The sequence below is a fragment of the Ipomoea nil genome, unplaced genomic scaffold (genome assembly GCF_001879475.1).
Source record: "Ipomoea nil cultivar Tokyo-kokei standard unplaced genomic scaffold, Asagao_1.1 scaffold3321, whole genome shotgun sequence".
Classification (NCBI taxonomy): domain Eukaryota; kingdom Viridiplantae; phylum Streptophyta; class Magnoliopsida; order Solanales; family Convolvulaceae; genus Ipomoea; species Ipomoea nil.
In genome coordinates, this window is record NW_017619749.1 from 4,138,451 (window position 1) to 4,157,783 (window position 19,333).

At 33.3% G+C, this 19,333-nt stretch overlaps 1 protein-coding gene across 2 annotated transcripts; it reads right to left on the minus strand.

The window, feature by feature from the left end:
* Window positions 1-1,009: 1,009 nt before the first annotated feature.
* On the minus strand, window positions 1,010-12,156 carry LOC109170595 (exocyst complex component SEC6). 2 transcript variants are annotated; one of them, XM_019319779.1, is made up of 24 exons: window positions 11,834-12,156; window positions 10,514-10,552; window positions 10,200-10,288; window positions 9,561-9,651; window positions 9,019-9,108; window positions 8,835-8,914; window positions 8,156-8,248; window positions 7,490-7,516; window positions 7,194-7,298; window positions 6,830-7,004; window positions 6,674-6,729; window positions 5,883-5,991; window positions 5,576-5,716; window positions 5,276-5,455; window positions 4,738-4,821; window positions 4,561-4,647; window positions 4,026-4,070; window positions 3,475-3,553; window positions 2,831-2,900; window positions 2,599-2,686; window positions 2,395-2,484; window positions 1,947-2,063; window positions 1,761-1,823; window positions 1,010-1,487 (listed from the first exon to the last, which is right to left on the minus strand). In XM_019319779.1, the coding sequence occupies exons 1-24, from the start codon at window positions 11,960-11,962 to the stop codon at window positions 1,353-1,355; spliced, it is 2,262 nt and encodes a 753-aa protein (XP_019175324.1). In that variant the 5' UTR covers window positions 11,963-12,156; the 3' UTR covers window positions 1,010-1,352. The 2 variants fall into 2 exon arrangements, with proteins under 2 accessions (XP_019175324.1, XP_019175325.1); XM_019319780.1 differs by lacking the exon at window positions 8,156-8,248.
* Window positions 12,157-19,333: the final 7,177 nt, after the last annotated feature.

A 19,333-nucleotide genomic window follows, 5' to 3' on the forward strand; every position in this document is an offset into this window, starting at 1 on the left:
CTTCTAGTATATATTGCCTTGATGATTTCTCGTGGATCGGAGTACGTAGTGTTTAGGCTGTAGATAGTAGTGTACTAAACTACTAATGGATCAATGGGACGTGATGGGCTAGCTTTATATAGTAGTGAAAATTTTTCAAATCTTATAATTCCAGACATTATTGGTAATTAATAAAATAGCACTTCTTTGATATCCATAGGCGTGCAATGCATTAATTAATTTGAGAAATGTATTTAAAAATTGTTTGTCAAGTGGTACAGGTGGGAATTGTTTCTGTAATGGTGGTTTGTGTTGAGCTTATTCCTTAATTTCCTCGCAAATGACATAATCAGGGTGGGCATAGTCCGTAAATCCTTCCACAACTTCATGCCTGCATGATTTTTTGTCATTCTGTTAGTCATAAATTCATCCCCTCCCCACTTTTGTTAATAATTTTTTGAAAAATGCTATTTAAACTAAAATCTTTTACTAATTATTTTGTCCAATTATAAGACTCATGATAAACATAACAAGCTTTATATTCATTAGATATCGGATCGCTGCCAACCCTTCGCATATTGCATTGCTTGCAAACTCTTCCCTTGTCTTCTTGCAATCAATTCTTGCCATTATCTTAAATTCTTAGATCACGATGAAGAAATGACTCAAACCTCTTTTCCGCAATTAACTTGAAAGAAAAGGTTAATAAAGCAGTACTCTGTATATTTTTGGGCGTATGGGTTAAGGGCTGTGCATGCGTACGTTTAAGTGTTTGGGGTTTATGCTTTATCATCCATGTATACTTGCCCCAATTAAAGGTTAATCCTTTTTCTTTTCCACTTGGAGATTTTATCAAGGCTTTGAGTGGTAATGTAATATTGAGCCGACGTTCTTTTATTCAGCCAACATAGACAATGATGCCAGGCTTGATAAAATCCTCAAACTTACTGACAACTTTATCATAGTAAACATAATTCACAAAAATTAAACCAGACTTACAGATTAATCTTCTACCAGCGGAGTATATGTATTCAGGAATCAGTAAACACAATTTGCTGTGCTTCATAAAAATAACAGTAGCTCGATAGGTTTAACGTTAATTAATACCGTAGACACAATTACACCTGAAATGAAGCTCATAATTCTCTCAATAAAAGAACGTTTTCTTAGGGCATGGAAAGAAAAATATACAATCACATCAATATTTTCTTCTGATAAGAAATGGAGTTAGACACACCACAAATACATTTTTTTTTACAAAAAATAACAGTAACCAGCAGTAGGAAATAAGAATATTACACAGCAGCAACGTATCATAGTAACATTCAGAATAATGGGGAGTATATAGAACCTGATAATTTCAATGATCCAGCTTACGTAAGCTTTCTCCACAAGTTTGAAACTTTTGAATGTGACAAGCTCTTCACCCTGGGGAAAACAAAGCCCGCCTTTGGAGGATTCCCATCAATCAGAGAGTTTTCATATATTTCTTTGCATTCTTGAACAACCTGTTTGGGAAAGACGTCCCACATCAAGATTGGGGAGGAAAAAGGAGGAGCTTATCTAAATTGTGAAAAGAGAATAGGTTTTGTCAACTCTAGATAACTAGCCTGAGTTTCAAGCTCTAGTTGCGCAGAGGTGGGTCCTAACTTATTGGAGTATTCAACTATTCATACAATTAGATGTATATTTACAATCAAGTACTGCTCTTTCATGGATATCAAAGTTATGGTTTTCTAAATTGTGCTTTAAGTGTGAGAAACCTTTGTGCAGATGCATACCTCTCTGGCATCTTTTCGTGGTATGCCCTCTCGCAATCCCACAATCTTTTCAACTACCTCTGGCTGCATTTCAAAGAATGACAGTTTTAGTATGGAGAGAGGAAAAAATAAGATGACTAGAAGTAAACTTGCTTTCTATTTGATTAGAGAATTTTTCTATGTGCAAATAGTTGCTTATAAACTTACAGGACAATCTGGTTGATGCTCCAGAATGTTTGTGTAGACGAGGGTGAAAGAATCAGGGCTCTCTGAAGAAGCAAGTTCTCTTAAATCACCAAGTATCCTTAATCTGTTCTCTACTTTCTGCAACAGAATTTTTTTTTTTTTTTTTTTTAAAATGTTGTAATAACTCAATCTAGATGGACACACTTCATATCACTGAGAAATTGAAATAGTAAGCATAAAACTTTAAGAAAATGTAGCTAGCTTCCATTTTTGATATGAGGGGAATATCAAAAGTGGCAAGCCAAGTACATAACTTGTATGCAAATGCTATTAGCAATCATAATGGACTTTCCAAGAAAATACAAGGAGGTGATGAGGAAGTCAAAAGTATAAAATTTTTAAAAAAGAAAAAAATAATAAATTCAAAGATCAAGTTCACCAGGAATGTTCAATTAGTGACTGGGCTTACAGAAACACTGATGTACTCCCTGAAGAAATCCATGAGAACTTCTTCATCTAGCCTCATTCTTTCAATTGTTTCTTCCTTGATATAATTTTTCTACAATATCAGATATTCAGGAATAATCAGGTGATTTGAAGCAATAATGTTATGACAAAATAAAAGCAAAAGCATAGCAAGTAAATTCACTTGTGAAGTTCTCTTAATAGTAACCTGTATAAGCAGATGATCCACATAAACAACTACTGTCTCCTCCAAGCAAGCCTCAACAAAACGCCTAAATGATCTTTCCTCAATGTACCTTAAGCATATTACAAGACAGAAGATGTCAAAAGGGTAAGTTCTTTAAAAATAAACATTTTTCTATGAATATAATGCATATGTTTCTGGCTTCAGATAACTTGAAGCTATTAGCTAGAACTATCAATGTTGACAAAAAACATACATTTTCACATCAGTGAAATAATCCACAAATGTTGCAACTAGGTACTCAGTAACCTGTCCTTCCAACCAATCTGAAATCATGAAGAAGAAGAAAAAAAATCAATGTGGAGATCATGTAAGGGCAACCTTAGTGGTTTTTTTTTTTTTTTTTTTTTTTTTGGGGGGTGGGGGGGGGGGGGGGGGATTCTTTGCCATGTTGGATATTTGAAGATTCAAAACAACTTTAAAAAAAAAAAAAAAAAAAAAAAAAAAGTAAGAGTGGTTGCCGACCACTCTCACTCGCCACGCGCGCAGGTAGTTTTTTTTTTTTCTTCTTTCTCCTCTGACAAAAACCCATATTGGCAGTAAAACCCCATTTTTCTCTCTCCTCTCTTCTCTTTCTTCCATATCATCAAAAAATCCATGGAAAACTGTGAAAAACTCTCAATGGGGATGCTCTTTTGGGATGCTAGTCAGCACTTGTAATTGGATTGATTTATTAGAGAAGTTGCAGCACAATAAAAATATCACATATTGGAGACCCAAATCATTTAATGTGTTGCTATCAAGAATCAATAGGACAACCAAATACAAAAATATATTTCAAACCATTTTGATATTGACTATAGGAATTAAGGAAAACTATGTGAATTAAAATTGATCCACCTCTTTGATACAGTTTAACAAATAATTCCTGCACTCCAGGATCTTCAAAAATGACATTGACAGTTTGATGAACAGCTTCCTGGAATGAGTGAAAACAAGTTTAGTACTCTTCCCATTAAGGATCCAAGGGCAATAAAACAAGAAATAAGCAAGTAATGACACTCTAGAACATTTTTTAAATGCTTCATTACCATATTCCATTCAACTATGAGCAACACATTTTTTGGTTTTTCACTTAAAGAAATATGTTTAAATATCTGAGAATTGGCCGATCATGAAAAGCCATCCTACAAATCATGCAATGCTAGTGAATAAAGATTAAAGAACCTAGGAAAATTAATGATAAGGCATCTAGAAAAGAAAGTTAAACTTGCTTTTATTGAGAGAGAAATATTCACATTCAAATGATGGATATCAAACTCGCAATTTAACTCAAACATGATTTGCATCATTCCTTTCCCTCCTCACATATGATGAGGCAATTAAATGCTTGTTTGGGTTTGGGGTGTTTTGTGTGTGTTTGGGGGGTCAGTGCTTGGGGCTTCACTTACCTTGGCAACCTCAAGAAAACCTTTGCAGGTATCCTCAAAATTAACCTGTTAAAAAAAAAAGAGCAGACCAATTAGAACACGATAGAAAAAGAATTGACAACAAAATTTTCCTGTGAATGATTAAATGAGAAATAATTAGATGTATTCCAGTTTCTCTTGTGCTTGCTTGTACCACTCATTGAAACAAGGATTGCCCTTATATCCAACAGTTCAAAAAACATTACTAACCATCTACTGGCCTTAGGTGACATGTATTGAAATGTTAATCAATTAAATTGTGTTACTCTATCATGTCACACCTATGACAACAAAATGATATGTGTGCATGTATGTTCTGCTTAGTTCTAAATAGTTCACCCACATGATATGCAAATTTTTACAGACAGAAAGCTGGATAAAACCAAGCTGAGAGAACAACATAGAGAATGATGCATGCTAAAGGTCATGAATACTGATGGTGCTGCAGTGCTGGACTTCACACAACAATTTCCATCTTGGTTTGTAACATGTAAGTGAGGGAGGAAACAGTAATCACCTGCTCAGCATAATTCTCCGGAAGAGCTTCAATGGTGCTAGAACTTAGCTCCATAGCGAGATCATAACAGCGAAGGTTATTGTTTATCTGTTACAAAATTGTGTCAGCAAAATATGCAAAGGAGGATGTTCTGTTTGCAAATCTATTAAACCTAGCATGTATACAAAATTTACAAACCACTGCACATAGAGGCTCCAAACCAATTTCAGATGCAGGTTCTTCTAATCTCTTTCTTTCAGCACCTTGAAAGTCAATCATTACCTGGTAAAGAAAATAGTAATTCATTTTGGTATATTAAAAAAAAAAAATTGGTTACAAAAAACTGGTTATAATAAAATATGGAAAAACAAGGACTGCTGTTTATCCCAATTCCATCACGTTAAGAGTCATGAAAATTCTCAACCCCATCAAGTAGTAATGCATTTATAAGGCAAATATATATATCAAAAAGATCAAATCTGGACATGGCACTTCAAGTTAGGTATTTGGAAACAATACTAATGAAAGTAATTTATCGAGCATTTATGAGCCTATTATCAGAAATAGATGTACAAGGGAGAACTATTGAATCAAATAAGGAAATCCACCCTCTTCACAGGACTAAAACAAAACAATGTTCAGTGGAGATATATAATCGAAATTATTAGAGAGAGTATGTGTTTGAGTTAGTATAACCACAAATATACAACAAGGAATTTCTCTGAGTTCAACTTACCTGAATTATTGCCAAAGCAATTCTGTATAGCATGACATCAGTACTATTGTCTCGCACAATTTGCACTTGCTCTCCAAGGATCCTAAACAGGTCAACAGCAGCAGGTGTATATAGTTTTCCATCATCAGTCTTTTTTGGTGGCTGTACTTTATCTGCCTCAAGAATGTTCAGGTACCATTTCTGTGTAACAGAATAAGATGAATAATCAACACTCAATAGAACTACACAACAACACAAAATATATTAGTTTGTTAGTAAAAGATATTTGTAGCAGACCACATCAAACAAAACATTGTTCACCTTAGTTGTTGCCTGCATTCTCTCAACATAAGCATTCATGAGGGGATCCATTGAACCACTCTCAGAACAAACTTGAGCCAAAGACTCATCAACTCCAAGTGCAATTAAATTCTCTTGGTATTCCACTACCCAGCCAGTTACCTAATTACATGAATGATATAAATAAATAAACTATGCAATGTTAACCAAAAGAGCAGTACTCTAGTCATGTTGTGCTCCCCATCTTTTAGAAATCAAGTGTCATGGTGTTCAACACAGAGCACATGTTTGACCGTGTTCCAAATGTTAATAAATGAATATTCAATACCTTTAAAATCTCTATATTTGTCAGATTATTAGCTTGGTCACTTAGCTTTCTCAGCCACTGAATAAACCTCTCAGTATAAAGGTTTACCATAAGCTGGAAAATTTCATATCTGAAACATGAAAGAAATGAATAATAAACATTAGAAAAATGCATTTGGACTTCACCAAAAAAAAAAAAAAAAAAAGGAAAGTATTCATTAAAAAAATAAAGACATTAATACATCTTCCAATTCTTAAAGGTTGTATGCCACATGAAAGTTCATGTAAAGGTTGTGGATAGCAGCTCTGCAACAGCTTCATGTAAACATAATCTTAGATGGCATGTCCAAATGCAGATTTAAGATGGCACAATTTGCGCCATACCGATCCAATTCAAGCCACCCCAAGCCCTTATTCCTAATGCCTATCAAGTAATACACATAATATTGCCCATTTAGCCTACTTGTTGACCTGTGTTGATGCTCACTCTTATTAGCTGAAGCATCTTTTTTAAGGTATAATACATACACAACAATATAGCATTATGCAATCATTTATCCATACATGAAGAAAGAAAAACATAAATTCAATTTGGATTCCATTACTGAAAAATAAATAGAAGATATGCCCCATCTTGCAAAGTGATTAAGTGAAGTCCCATTGCGCATGAGATCAACAGAAAATAATACAGGAAATTTTAATGTCATAAGATGTGACACCTTTAGGTTTTGCTAACAGAAGGGGGGCGGGCTTATAAGGTTTGCAAAAGCTGTTATCAACAAGGAAACTATAACAGAAGTGTAGATGGCAAACCTCGGAGGAAAGCAAGGAGCCACATAATCGTATATATCTCCAAGTTCTTCCCCCATCTGAATTAATAAAACCTCAATGTTATTAAATTCATTATTCTAAGTCTATCAATACTAATATTGAATCAGCTATGACAAGTATTTCAATGATATAATTTACCACTTTTGCCTCAGCTATAGCTGCTTTTAGGTCTTCCTCTCTTAGAAGCTGATCAAAGCGTGCTTCAACAGACTTTCTTATATGTTCATAGCATTTATCCTTGTAGCCTTTCCCCTGAATCTTCAATTTTTGCTGTATAATGTTTTTGGTAGAAGCTGTTCCATTTACAGCTTTCCTGCATGCCAGCAAAATAACTAGAACTTAGAATGACTTTACATGCAATACACTTCAGAAGTGCAAGGCACAACTGAATTGAAGAAAACAATAGATTAAACAAGAAAACTAAAAATGTAACTAATGACTTAAGCATCAAGACCTTAGGAGAGAGCTAATAATATGAAATCAATCAACAAAATGCACATACTTGGCATTTCTTCGTGGCGTTATTGGTGTCATTGCTCCACCACCCTCAGCCTCAGCTGCTTCTTCAGCAAGTTGTTGGTCTAGGATTTCTTGCATCTCAACAACCCTAGAAAAATAAAGGGTGTAGAAAGTCCAGAATAATGCCTAAAGTTTTCTTCTTACCAAATAAATAGCACTGGAAAGCATACAAAAATGCAAAACGTTTCATTTTAACACGCCAGTCATTAAGAATAAACATCATTTGCATTTGATGCAGCCATTTTGCAAGGTTAGCGCATGTTGTAGAGTCAAATATACCTTATAGCACGAACCAGAGTCTGAGGGCTGCAAAAGACAAACAATACCAGAGAAATCATGAGAGATATTAACAAGAATGGGAAAGAAGTGTACTGCAGCACTGGCAGTTGAAAAATTGACACTTGAAAGTTGAAATCTATAAAAAAAATATATGGATGGAAAGTTAAACTTTTTCTATAAATATTAAGAAACATAAGGTGAATAATATTAACATGGTATAAACTTGAATTATAGAAGCAAGTAGCAGAAAATCTTGTAGGAGAGAAAATATGCAGAATGTAATTTTACAGTCCACAGCATATGCATGCAAGTCTTAGTTCCCCTTCATGTTACTCTCGCTTCAAACTAGGTCTTTCAGTAAACAGGTTCAACCTATTAGTCATTTAGTCTTGGGCTGGTATGTTCAGGCCAACTTTGGCCGGCACATCTTGGAACAAAGTAATCAAACAAGTTTTAGAGATCTTACATGCTTCTTGGCTTGGCTTAAAAGCCTGCCTGTTTTCCAACTGAACTAAGTCTTAATGCTAATATTGTTGGGTTGGCTATTTGCTGATCCTTTTAGATAGACCAAAAATGCTTTGTTTTATTCTCTCTATATGAAATTTTGAAACCACTTTGTTCAGCAGATCCATACAAGTTACAGGCAGATAAAATTATCAAGTATACCTCTCCTTAGCAAGTTTGAAGAAGTTGGAAATATGGCCCCATAGTGAGTTTTCAAAAGTTTCCCATGTGCGATCTACATCTTCAAAATACTCTCTGAGAATAATACACATAAAATTTCAGAAGAAAATACTTCGGAAAACAGTAATGAGAAAATTCAAAATATGCAGCACAGGTTTCCATCTGATTCAAAATATGAAGGAAGCATGTGTATTTTTATAGCAAGTGAAAGATATCAAAGACGACACAAGAGGATGAATGGATGATAGCTGCAGGAACTTGAAAGGTTACCGTTTGAATGAACATTATAAATAGTATGACTCTAACTATTTTTCTATATTCATTTCATCTTATTAGTAATGTTTGACTTATGTTTTAAACTATACCTTGCTTGATTTATGGTTGGGAATAAATGAAGAGTTGAAACACATCTTACATAGTCCTTTATAAACCAAATGGAAATAACATTTACTACAATGCAAAACAGAACAATATAGTGATTAGGCTTGGTACAATTTCAGCTCAAAAACCAGGCAGGGAAACCAAATTTAGTCACATCATTCTGCCTGGATCTTGAAGTGAACCAAAATGGTTCCAGTTTTGTTCAGAACCTGATCCTATAAATCCAAAACTTTCATATCTCAAATGAGCATGTTAAAATTAGAGCTGCAAAGAATCTGACCTTAGTCTGCCAACCTCTTCCTCATGAGATGCTGCAGCAGCTAGTGCAAACCTCCGTTTTCCATCAAGAGCTGTTAACCTCTATCAGAATTTTAAAATAATAAAAGAAAGACACATGAATCACCATAAAAGTTGGGAGAATTGATGCCAATGTGCAGGAAAATAATATTTTATGAGATGCTTACCTCATAGGTGCTAATGAGTTCTTTGTCATCACCAAGGGACTCCTGTGCATCAGCAGCCTCAACAGAAATTGACATCATTCCCTCCACATCCTGTAAGAAAGAAATACAGTTAAAGAATGCCAATCAAGGCCAAGGACCATGTAGTCTAGTGGCATAAGCCTGAGATTCAATGTAATTAGTCTCATGTTCAATCTCCATTGTCCTCAGTTGTCCCACCCCCACCCCCACCCCCTACACACACACAAAACAAAAAGGAAAAAAAAATGTAAAAAAGACTACCAATCAAGCACCAAAACAAATTTAAACTTTAGGAATTTGCATTTCAAGTGAAAAAGATACAAGTGGATGTGGCACAGGACAATTTAGAGCCATTTTGATCTTACAGAGCCACTTGCATTTTTTCTTCTGCGGTCAACAGTCTAAACTCAGTTTCTATGCTAATAAACCATAGACTTCTTTGAACTTATTTTATATGTTTGATAAGTTACATCATAGCTTAAGTGAATAGTGTGTGAACAAGAAAATGAAAATTGAAAATTCACCTTCAGGGTAGTGTTCAGGTTATTCCTTGCATTACTAAGAAGCTTTATCTGATCGTGATTGTCTATTAATGTTTGGCATTCTTGACATAACCTGTAAGACAAAAGAGAAAATGGGGAGGGGGGACTCAGACTCAAGATTGAAATGGATGAGATACTGAAACTCTGAAAGTGTGTTATGTGCTCCCCTCATGGGCAAGAAAACATAAGGAAAAAGGAAGAAAGAATAATAGTTGGAAAAGGAAAAGAAGAAAATACTGGGTTTTCTTGAGACCCAAAACTCCCTTAGACCCTTTTTGGGATTGAATTTCTGCTTGTTCTATTATTCCAAATAACACTCCCTTTTATAGGGTTGATTACAAAGGTTCTTAAACTAAGAATAATTATTTGGTAGTTTCTAAATAATTAATCTACCTAAACTAATTCGAAGACTCGGAGTAATAAGTTAAATAACTATTTAATAATTTCTAAATAATTATTTAGTAGTTTCTTAATATCTAAACTATGTAATGTAATAGTAGTAAAATAAGACTTCCTCAGCATGTATTAAAGAGATTTTTTTTTAATAAAAAATAAAAACAACATTTCAAAAAGAAACAGGCTGCTTCTATAAGCTTGTGTCACAGAAAATCATATTTATACTTTTCAATTGAAAGGAAGTTCTCTCGGAGTTGGCTGATAGTCTTCTGAGATAAGGAAAGTGATTCAAGACCAGCTTGTGCTTGTTCAACCTGAGAAGAAAAAACTTGTGCAGGCATCAAAATATGTAAAGTATGTAACCAGTAGATAGTTCTTTAGAAAGAGATTAAACATGCCAAACGTATTACAAAATGGAGCTCCAGTTCATCAAATACAGAATGCTGAATGAAAAAAAGAAATCACAATAATATTCTACATAAAGGAATATACAACAAATTTTCTAATCACCTAATATGCAAAGGGAAGTATGTGTGTACCTGTTCGGCTACCATTGTACTAAGTTGTGCATCATTTGCCTGGTAAAATAGAATAAATAGCAGAATCAGACGCTGCGCAAGTTATCTTACTGTATGTTCAATTCGGTTCTAGACAATGCCTTAATGATTGTGGTCATGGAACTCAGTATAAAGTAAACTAGGTGATACTGTTCTAATGAGAGTGTGTAATTAATTACTAATTAGTCAAATCAGTACTATCAATTTATGGTAAAAATCCTTTAGTGGCATATTCAATAGGAGCCATTACCAATACATATAGACACTTTAATTTATTCGTTTATTAATCACGGTGTAAATTCTGATTGCTTGCTTAAGAAGTTGATAATCAAGCAAATCTACAAAGATTTTAACAGGACTGCAGTTGCTACTAAAATGCAAACATCATCTTTTCTAAATACTTTAATGCAAATGTCAGGGTGGGAAACTATGCAGAATTTGACTGCTAATACTTGAAATGTAGAGGCAGCTGTCTACAGAGTCAAAGGAGAGGAGATAAATGCCATGCTAAGTTCCTAATACTTATGCTTGCCTTTCATGTAACAAGTTCTTCAATTTGTAATGCTAATATACTTTCAGTATTGCAATCTAGTGATTGGTAGCCAAGATCAAATTATTAGTTATATTAATGCTCCATTCTTAATATTTCAGAATTTCTAATGAATGTACCATGATTTACATCCTCCCAAATGCTCTGTTGGGCCAGGGTGTGGGGGGCCCTTGGGGTTGGGGATTCAACCTTTTGGGAGAAGAATTTCTAATGATTGTACATCTACAATGACATATCAACAGTCATTCTTATCAAGTGCTCATTGTGACATATTGCTCATTAATATAATTGAATATTATTTATGAGGGAATTCATTTTCACAGGGGCTTTGAACTCCTGTATCATTACAATCAAGAATCAGTGACCAAGAGCAAAATGTCAGAACAAAAAGAGACTGGTAAGTCAGGATAAAGATATTTGGAATTCCAAGCAATGAAAAATGAATTTGCACATTTAAGATTCTTTTGATTGCACTTAAAAAATGAAAAGGATTCTATTACTAAAATTTAAGCAAATCTTGTAACTGAACAATCAATTTGCACATTTAAAAGTTAACCTTTATAACCACATTTTAGTAGCTGAAACCTTTTAACTTTCAGAAACCATTAGCACAAACTAAAATTATACATATCGAGTAGTCAAACTTCACAACCTAAGCAGTTCTATTAGCAGTTAGCTTTCATCATAACCATGGAATTACGATCAGATAATCATACGCAAAGAAGCCAAATTCAGTTCAGTGTCGTTGTAACCTGCTGGCGAGCAATGTAATCAGCTTTGATCGAAGCAATCGACTGCAAGAGCTCCGGCAGCGGCAGGAGCTTGGCGACCTCACGGACCGCGGCCTCCTTGGCCTCCACACCAAGATCTTCCGCCATCATCTTCAACTTACATACACAGAAGGTGAGAGCTACGAAAAGGCAGCAGATTCTGTAGGTGAAGATTTTCGAAAACTTCAATGCTAAATTTACAGTTAAAGCGTTTGAAGAACGGTTATTTTTCTGAACCGGCGATTCAGACACTACCAGCGAGCAATTCGCAGCTCGATCTCAGTCCACGGAGATGAAGAAAGGACACGGAAAACTTGTTGAAATGTCTCCCGTTTTCTATTCGGGTTTGTCAATGGGCCTCAAATGGGTCAGTTTGCTTTACAATTCCGAGCCCATAATTTATAGTAATGAAAATCGGAGGCCCAATCATAGCCGGCTCAAGAAATTAAACTTGAAGGCTGTTCACAAACACGTTGGGCCTGTAACGGAAATCGGATGCCCGAACACGTTGGCCGCAAATGGATGTTACTGTAATTAGCGAACTACAAAATAAAATTCATAATAGTCATTAAATGACATTAGTAATAATATTATATATGTGTTTGTGTAAATGTGAACATTATGGGGTTATGGCCTTTATATATGTGTTAGTGTAACATCAAATTATAAGTTCTTCCCCGAAAGGTTGAATCCCTAACTCCAAGGGCTCTCCACACCTCTGTCCGAGTATTTGAGATGTAAATCATGATAATTCAGCGGAACTACAGAAACTAGAACTTTGATTATTGTGCATAAGGACCCCCCTCACTTTGAGAGGTTGCTCCTACACTGCTCTTGATTCTTGATCATTTTTTCTAAACTTCACTCTTATTACCAACTAAGCTACCATACCGACAACATCAAATTATAAGTGAGGCAGCTCCGAGCTGTTAATGCCTTCAAAGCTAAGAAGTGGAACATCTTAAAGTTGTCATCTCGTTTGATTACAAAGATGATACTTATGGATTAGAGTTAATTACATTAGAGGTTCTTTGTCTTTACTTACAGTTTTAAATTTAGTCTTAGACTATCGTTTTTGTCATTTAACATCTCATATTATTATTTTTTAGATATTTGTAGTTATTCTCATGACTTTTCATATTTTTAGTAATGGCGCTTTTGTCTCTTAGCTTTATATTTTTCTTTTGTTATTTTTTCAGTTTCAACTGATTTAATTGGTTTAAGACTTTACTAAAAATAGTTGAAAATTATAGTTACTAAAAATCAGAGGTTACCTAAAGTTCCAAACCAATTAAACCGGTTAAAACTACAAAAATAACAAAAGAAAAATATAAAAAAAAAACAAAAATATCCGTACTAAAAATATGAAATTATCACTAAAAATAATGGACATTTGGTAGAATTAACTCTATAGATTACAATATAAGTTACAAATGAGATAATTACACGTGTCATTTGTGTTCATGTTACTATGAATCGTTCCGATACATATGAGTACATTATTTGTTGGGAGTAACTAACTTCAACATTATCCTAGTTCTTAGATGTATATAACCAAGCTTCCAGCTTGGCTGTCCATCTCGTCTTGCAGCTTTTAGCTTGGTTTGTCGAGCTAAATATGAAATTCAGTGATTATTTTCCAAGTATTATATTAATGAATATTTAATTCAAATCAAATAAATATTATAATTAGTGACGAATATTCAAACTTTGTGATACAATACGCAAACTCAGGTCGGTAAGAAATAAACATTTACAAAGTTAGGTTACAACAATATTACTTTAATAAATACAAATCAATTAACGATAATTCATGTCTTTGTTTTGTTTATATGTTGATGGATACATCATACATCAAGTGACGTGTCATTAGAACTGAATTTCTATAAACAATAAATATTTCTTATAACAAGGCACGATGGAGATTTTTTTTTTTTTTTTAATTAACTACGGATGAAATAGTAAAACCGTGCAATTTAAAAAATGTAAAAAGTTTCAATAAAATATTGAAGTTTAACTTCTTTATGAGGTTTTTCAAAGAAAACTTCTTTATGAGGCTTGTCTTACCAATTTTTTATTCGTGAAATGGGTCATATGAATATGGAAATGTAATTGAAAATGAAATACTAATCAGGAATAAAAATTAATTTTGTGCTTATACAAAGGGAAGTGTATTACTTTTAAATCAAAATGTAAAAATATTACATTTTACCTTATAAGTAATAAATATTTTATTTCGGATTAGTATTACATTTTCATATTGATCCGACTCGTCTCACAGACAATAATGTGTAAGACGGTCTCAGACAAGAATTCGTGAGACGGTCTCACACAAGTTTTTACCAATATTTAAACGCAATAAGACGATGCAAATCAATCTATTTTTGTAAGTAACTAACAAGTTACCTAGCCAAGCACAATGTGATCAGATAACACATTTGTAACTCTTCTTTTAAGGATATGTCACAAAATCGAATCCTGATGGTAGGGTATTGACTCACACATATAAATAGTATAGACCAGATACTACCTAAAAAAACAAGTTACCTACAAAAAGATAAAAATAATGATGACATGGTACATTTTTGCTTATTACATGTTTCTTTTTCATTAAATCTGCTAACTTTAACTCTTCCTTTCTAAAGTTATGAAAATAACAATTTTCTTGCAAGGAGTTCAAATTTTCGACAAGAATTTTTTTTTTTTTGGTGATATCACCGTCTTGGCGCCTTCTCTAGTGTAGACTAGAAGAGGCAACTGTTGTGGCGATGGCGGGGATGTGACTATGTTGACGACGGGAGGAAATAAAATATTACTCCGTATATAAATAATATTGTTATGATGCCCAATTATACCATATGAATCTAATGTGGCAGGTAACATGAAGTTATCAAGCAAAAAAGGGTAAAAAGGCTTTAATATTTTAATTGCATTATTTTATTAATTTCGAGTATTTAATTATGAAACTCTTTAAAAATTTGAATGCTTACTTTCTATTTCATCAATAGTTAGATGACCTATTTAGAGTCCGTCCTCCAAAATATTCATTGTTGGCCAGGCCAAATAAACCAGGCCTACTATTCAAATTATCGACCTAATAAATTAAAACTTCTTTAATTTACAACCCTATAAAATAAATATAATAAAATATACAAACATTTAACCGATTTATATAATAAGATATAAATAAAATTTATTTCAAACTATATTATATTATATTGGAACTAAAATTACCAAGAGCGCCATGCATGCGATGCCACCAACTTTTGTAGTTGGGGTGTAAGATGCACGAGGAACATATATGTTATGGTTAGGCGTACATCATCATCATTGATCAAAGACCCAATTATATCATAATTTGAATTTCTCAATCAAAACAAATTTAGGGTTGGACTTTCTTTCCACTTGCTAAGAACGCAACGGAAGTAGTCAGTAAATTGAGTTCGTTAGATTCACAAATGACAACGACATGAATCGGAATCATATATTATCTGTCAGGAGCTGTATTCATGTATTAATTAATTAGCACTTTTGCAGCCTTCTATTTTAACACTTTTATTGTACCTTCAATTTAAAATTTTAAAATTTTTGTTCGTCTTGTTTGGCCTGTCTTTAATCTGTATGATAAAATTAACGTGACTCGTGTCGATTTTTCTTTTTAATGCAAAAAGAAATTATTGTGAAACAATAATGAATATAAAAGATGTTAATGTTAATGTGTTAAATGTCTTAATGTCTTAAAGATGATAATGTTAATGTGTTAAATGTTTTAATTGCATTAGAGGTAACATACAAATCATTATACTAATTACACGGAAGCATTTTTATATTAGTTTACACCCACAAATCATTTCCCAATTCAAGTCAAAGATTTTAGAAATCAATTTCCCATTATTATTCCCTAACTAGTATTTCCACTCATGCGATGCACGGAATGAAATTGTTGTAATATATTTTTATATATAGTATAGATGTGCAAAGGGATTTGTATTACACTATTTTATATTTTTAGAATAGAATTTTTACCCAGAATCATTGAACGAATGGAAAAGTAGAAATACAAATATTTTATTGGAAAGAGAGATTTTTTAGAAATTGGGCGAAAAATTAAAATTTCAGGATTTTGTTTTTATATATAGTATAGAAGTATAGATATAGATGTGCAAAGAGATTTGTATTACACTATTTTATAATTTTAGAATAGAATTTTTACCCAGAATTATTGTACGAATGGAAAAATAGAAATCAATATATTTTATTGGGAAGAGAGATTTTTTAAGAATTGAGCGGAAAATTAAAATTTCAGGATTTTATTTTTATATATAGTATAGATTCAATGTGAATTCTTCAATTCAATTCCCACGTAGCAAAATTCAAATCATTCCCTAATTATTCCTACAAACCGGTTTTAGTGGCTCTTACTTTAACTTTTCTAGTGATTGATAACAAAAATGTGATTTTTATTTTACACCAAATATTATATCATCTAACATTATTGCATGACACATGTAATCCATTTTAATTATTTATATTTAGGAAGACATTAGGGTACAAAGAGTGAACTCGATTAAATGATGGTGTCAATAGTCAAACTCATAATATTCAAGTATAAGATCGAGTAATACTTTACTCATTCACTTTGTCATTTTTTTCTAGACAATAAATTTTGTTATTGACAAAACATTAGCAGCCTTGAGAAATCCGTGTTTTTTAACCCCAATTGTCAAACATGCAAACATGCAAGAATGATTACATAATGTTAAATATCTAAAAGTTAGCATTCTAGAAACCACGCTTACATGTGTACACAAGATAAATTTTATTAACAAGATTTTATATATATTTTTTAATATTTTTAAAAAATTAAAACATTTTTATACTAGTTTATAACGTTATACCCATATTTCTTTTTGAATAATGTTCAAATTTGTTTAATTGTACATTTTTTGAGTGTTCAATGATCTAATTGCACGTTTTTTGAATGTTCAGTGACCTAATTATTGCACTTCATTTTTTTTAGTGACCTAATTGCATTTTTAGGTTATTTTCAGTGATCAATTTGAACCTTATTCCTTTCTTTTTAGTGTGAGATGCTGAACTCGGCTCTCCAAGCTACAACCCAACATTCTCTATTATAACACTTGCCAACTTCAATTGCATAGCATGATCCCAGTCAAAATACCAATTTTCATGATCAAGCGCTTATCACAATACTAAAAATTATAGTTAGTAGCAAAGAAGACGTAACTTTATTTTCTAATACATGTCTAACAATCAAGTTACAATCCATTAACAAGATGTAGAACTCAGTTCTCCAAGCCGCAACCCAACACTATTGCCTCTCGGTAATACTCCCTGGCCAGACGATACTCAAGCGGTCATTATGTTCAAACTCTATCAGGATCTCCCTGGTAACTTCCGTAATCTCCTTCCACCTACTATCCAGATGACAAATCATCTTCGCAAGAGCATTCGCAACTGGATTTTGTTATATTCCTGTGTGGCTGTGTCATTGTCATTTTATATATATTATCGAAATATAAATCTACATTACATAATAATATACAAACTTTAATTTATCACAATTAATGGTGTATTTGGTTGACAGGTTTTACTCATAGGAATGAGTATGAAAGTGATTTGTTATTGTTTGGTTGATACGTTTTTAGAACATTACTATAGATTTCGAATACTCTATTAATTGAAAAATTCATACTCAAATAAAATAAGGGTTTCATTCCCTTATTTTTTCTCAAGCACTACTATTAGTAACCATTTCCATTCCACCCTACAACCAAACATGCTAAATACTTTCATCAAAATTTATTAATATTACCAAGTAGAGTTTTTTGCACTTTTGGTCCCACGACTATAGTGGCACTAGCAGAATTGATCCACGACTTTTGAACCTTGCAATTTTAGTCCACGACTATTGATTTTTTGGCAAAAATGGTCCTTCCGGCCACTTTTCCGTCAAAATTCCACCGGAAAATTCTTTTTTATCCATTTTTAACAGGGCTAAAATTGACATTTTACTTATCTCAAAAAATAAAAGAAAAAAATTGGCATTTGACTACATTCAAATTACTGGGCTACATACTACTGCCCCAGGCGGCGGAGTTCCTGGAGCAGGTAGGGCTTTCAGTAAGCGGCGGAGCGGCTGTGACGTTCCCCGGGCTAGTTGGGTTATCCGGCAGCAGCATTGGAGGCGGAGACAACACGCCTGCGGCATCATCCGAAGACATCGGAAAAGCTTCGTTCTATAGATTTCCGACGAGAGGAGCGGCGGAGATTCTCAAATGCAATCGCTTTTACCTTTCCGTTTTATGTATTTTCTTTATATTTTGAGATAAGTAAAATATCAATTTTAGCCCTATTAAAAATGGATTAAAAAAAATTCCGGTGAAATTTTGACGGAAAAGTGGCCGGAAGGACCATTTTTGCAAAAAAATCAATAGTCATGGACTAAAATTGCAAGGTTCAAAAGTCGTGGATCAATTCTGCTAGTGCCACTATAGTCGTGGGATCAAAAGTGCAAAAAACTCTTACCAAATATTTGATACTCATTCTTATTTCGATTCCTAACCAATGCAAACACACCTACATAAGTTTAATTTACCCATTGGGAGGGAGTTTCGTGTAAGAGCACGCACTGCACCCATCACATCAATCAATGCGTGAATGGTTATCGAGTCAAGTGGGAATGAATGGTTCAATTAGTTGCATGTTGGAGTGCTAACAATACTGCAAAAATTCAAAGTGCATGTATTGACTGTAACAGGCCCGGATTTGATCAATACACAAATAAAAATTATAACAACAAATATTATATAGTGTAATTAATGAAATAGGTTGTATTGATTATATTTTTTTATGTTATTTTTGCTTGAATTCGTGTAAATAATTACTCAATTATCTGTGCAGTGCGCGTGCAATGGGCGTGTCCGTGCCCACGAATAAATTTTTTTATTATATATTTAGATAATAAAAGTGTTACTATTTCTTTAATCCTTTCAAAATTTGTTAAATATTCATTCAAATACGTGTGAATACGTATCAATGCAAAACATTACTGAAATTTTTCGTATGAGCAGAAACGGACAATATAGGGGACCGTTTCTACATTAGAGATAAACGGTCTCCCCGATTATGCTTTTCTTTGGTTGATATCCGATTAGAATAGTATAGATTAAAAAAATTTAAGGTATTAATTTTAAAGATTTTGATTTTGATAAGGCCTTATTTATTTACCCGAATAGGGCAACAAAAATCTAAAAACCGGCCATGGACTGTAATACTACATATTGTCAATGAACACTATTTAGAATTTGAAAGCAGCCAGGCCAATTCAACGTTACACATGTGCCCAACGTAAGTACGTAACATTATTCTTAATCTCCATCCCAGGTTTATAAATAGGTGAGGGATTGGATCAAGTTGTTGGAGTGTATCTTTATACTAAAACATACAACGTAACCAACC

Excerpts from the sequence above, each read along its gene's own strand:
- LOC109170595 (XM_019319779.1), bottom strand. The coding sequence starts at position 11,962 with ATGATGGCGGAAGATCTTGGTGTGGAGGCCAAGGAGGCCGCGGTCCGT. Across the intron at positions 3,554-4,025 it reads GTTTTCTTGAGGTTGCCAAG|GAAGCTGTTCATCAAACTGT; the intron begins GTAAGTGAAGCC and ends CACTCATTCCAG. Across the intron at positions 2,687-2,830 it reads TATTTCACTGATGTGAAAAT|GTACATTGAGGAAAGATCAT; the intron begins GTATGTTTTTTG and ends AATATGCTTAAG.